General features: G+C 57.3%; 2 protein-coding genes across 2 annotated transcripts in view; both read right to left on the reverse strand.

The window, feature by feature from the left end:
- LOC125481703 (ras-related protein Rab-21-like) overlaps positions 1-1,560 on the reverse strand; it is a gene marked incomplete at its 3' end in the record, with an annotated part of 3,758 nt that extends 2,198 nt beyond the window's left edge. Inside the window, exons 1-2 of the mRNA XM_048593585.1 lie at positions 1,209-1,560; positions 222-289 (exon numbers count right to left, since the gene is read on the reverse strand). Of these exons, the coding sequence (XP_048449542.1) occupies positions 222-289; positions 1,209-1,560 (420 nt within the window). The remainder of the gene's footprint in view (positions 1-221; positions 290-1,208) is intronic.
- A 6-nt stretch (positions 1,561-1,566) lies between these two features.
- The window catches only part of supt16h (SPT16 homolog, facilitates chromatin remodeling subunit), a 16,185-nt gene continuing 15,001 nt past the window's right edge, over positions 1,567-2,750 (reverse strand). Inside the window, exon 14 of the mRNA XM_048593584.1 lies at positions 1,567-1,595. Within this exon, the coding sequence (XP_048449541.1) occupies positions 1,567-1,595 (29 nt within the window). The remainder of the gene's footprint in view (positions 1,596-2,750) is intronic.

The following is a 2,750-nucleotide window of genomic DNA, read 5'->3' on the forward strand; positions in this document are numbered from 1 at the left end:
CCCCAACTCACATTCCCCTCAGGCACACACCCGGCCCTCCACCCACAACCAACACACACGTCTGCACACACACTCTCACAGACACATGCACACGGGCACAGGTGCGCACACGGGCACAAACACACGCACAGGCGCGCGCACGCGCGCACACACACACACACAAGTGCGCACAGACACACACACGTCTAGCTTGTCACAGGGAGAATTGCCACATTACTCACTGTGTCCCAGATTTGCAGCTTAATCTGTTTGCCATCAATGTGAATCATGCGGGCCCCAAACTCCACACCTAGAGCAGAGGGGGGAAAGAGAGAGAGAGAGAGAGAGAGAGAGAGAGAGAAACAGACAGTGTGAGATAGAGAGACAGCGACAGAAAGAGAGAGAGAGAGACAGAGAGAGACAAAGAAGAGAGCAGGAAAGGGAGAAGGGGTGTGGGAGAGACACACAGCCAGAGGGAGAGAGATAGACCACGATGCAGATGGGAGGAATGGGAGGGAAGATAAATTGGAAGCAGTGAAAGAGCTGAACACAGGGCTCAGTGCTGACACTGAGGCTGTTTGAGTTACCCTAATAGTCTGAGGCTGGGGCTTCATTCTCAATCCCGTGAATAGTAACAGGCTGGTCCTCTGTGGAGGCACCGCTGCACACCACAATGCTGCCCTCACCATCACCCCTGACCCAGCAACACTCGACACCATCCAGGTACAAAGCAGCCACCGCCCCCACCCTACCCCCGCTCGATGGGCACCACATCCACAAACATTCCCTCGCCACCCCGCCCCAACCACCGACGTTCAGTCGCAGCTGTGTGTACCATCTACAAGATGCCCTGCAGAAACTCACCGAGGCTCCTTAGACAGCACCTTCCAAACCCCCACGGCCACTTCCATCCAGAAGGACAAGGGGCAGCAGGTACATGGGAACACCAGCACCCCCACCCCCACCCATCCTGACCTGGAAATATATCGGCCGTTCCCTCAGTGTGGCTGGGTCCGAATCCCTGGAATTCCCTCCCTAAGGGACACTGTGGGTCTTACCCTACAGCACATGGACTGCAGCGGCTCAAGAAGGCAGCTCACCCCCACCTTCTCAAGGCGGGGGGGGGGGGGTAACTAGGGACAAGGCGATAAATGCTGGGCCCAGCCAGTGACCCCCACGTCCCGGTGAGTGAAAGCTGTTCCCAAAGGGCCGTTCAGAAATGAACTTACCGATGGTCAGATCATGAACAGGCTGGAACCGTTTGTCTGTGAACTGGAGCAGCAGGCAGGACTTTCCGACTCCTGGCGGGGGGGTGGGGGAACAGGGAGATAGAAGGAGACAGAGAGAGAGGCGTACAGGCAGAGAGAGAGGGGGAGGGGCAGGCAGGAAGAGACGGGGGGGGGATAGGCAGAGAGAGAAATGGGTGGTGGGAGAGAGAGGGATAAGAAAAAAAGAGGAGGGGACAGAGACAGAGAGAGGAAAGGGGGAGGGGGTAGAGCGGGTGGGGACAAGAGAGAGAGAGAGAGTTACCACGAGTCCAGGTACACGCAAACTCACACACTCGGACTCACATGCGTACATGCAGACTCACATGCATACACGCAGGCGCACACAGACTGGCACACAGCCACACACGCGTGCGCACACAGATACACGTGTGCACACTCACATGGCCAGGGGTGCGCGCACAAATACACACGGCCACACGTACACACAGCCACGCGCACGCACGCACACACACAACCACAATCGCGCGCGCTCACGTACACACAGCTGCGCGCGCGCTCACACACAGCCACTCGCGCGCATATACCCACACAGCCGAACTCACGCAATCTTGCATACACACAGCTGCGCGCGCGCCCGCCCGCCCGCACAGCCACACTCGTGTGCACACACATACACACGGTAGGCCTGCACTCTGACGCACTCCCTGGCCCAGTCCCACAGCAACCACACTGTTAGGAACAGTGAGAATACCATGTGGTCTGCAACCCCTCTCCACTGGGAACAATCACTTTGTCCCCTTCTCCCTGAATCCCCACACATTCCCCTCCTCCTCCTCCTCTGATAAAGCTGCACTCCCTCACCAGAGACACATTCCAGATTGGAACCACACTCCCTACAAGAGGGCTTCCTCCTCCGTCTCCTTCCCCAACCACCTTCAATCTTTCCTCACCCCCTGCTCTCGATCACAGCTTTTACCCCCAGTCGGGAACACTCCCTCCCTGACTGTCCAGGGCCCTCAGGAACACCTCGTTCACATCTCCCTCTGATAGAAACCTGCTGCATGTGTAGGCCATTCAGCCCCTTCACTCTGCTCCCCCCATTCAAATAGGATCATGGCTAATTATCCAGCTCAGTCCCCTGTTCCCCCGCTCCCTCCCTCAGGACAATATCTAACTCCTTCTCCAAAACATTCCATGTTTCGGGCCCTGACCGCTTTCTGTGACAGAGAATCCCCACAGTCAACACCCCCCACCCCAACCTCCACCCCTCTGGGTAAAGCCATTTCTCCTCCTCTCAGTCCTCTCCCCCCACCGTCTCCTTTAGACCGTCAGCCCCTGGTTCGGGATGCCCCCACCCCTTGGGAACATCCTACCTGCGTTTCAGCCTGTCTGGTCCTGTTAGAGTTTTATAGGTTTAGAGACGTACAGCACAGAAACAGACCCTTCGGCATCCACCCCCCGTCCATGATTTCCCAAACGCAACGAGTCCCATTTCCCAGCGTTTGGCCCCTATCCCTCTAAACCCTCCCTATCCATGTCCCC

This window comes from Rhincodon typus, unplaced genomic scaffold (genome assembly GCF_021869965.1).
Source record: "Rhincodon typus isolate 14 unplaced genomic scaffold, sRhiTyp1.1 hic_rhity00003179, whole genome shotgun sequence".
Taxonomy (NCBI): domain Eukaryota; kingdom Metazoa; phylum Chordata; class Chondrichthyes; order Orectolobiformes; family Rhincodontidae; genus Rhincodon; species Rhincodon typus.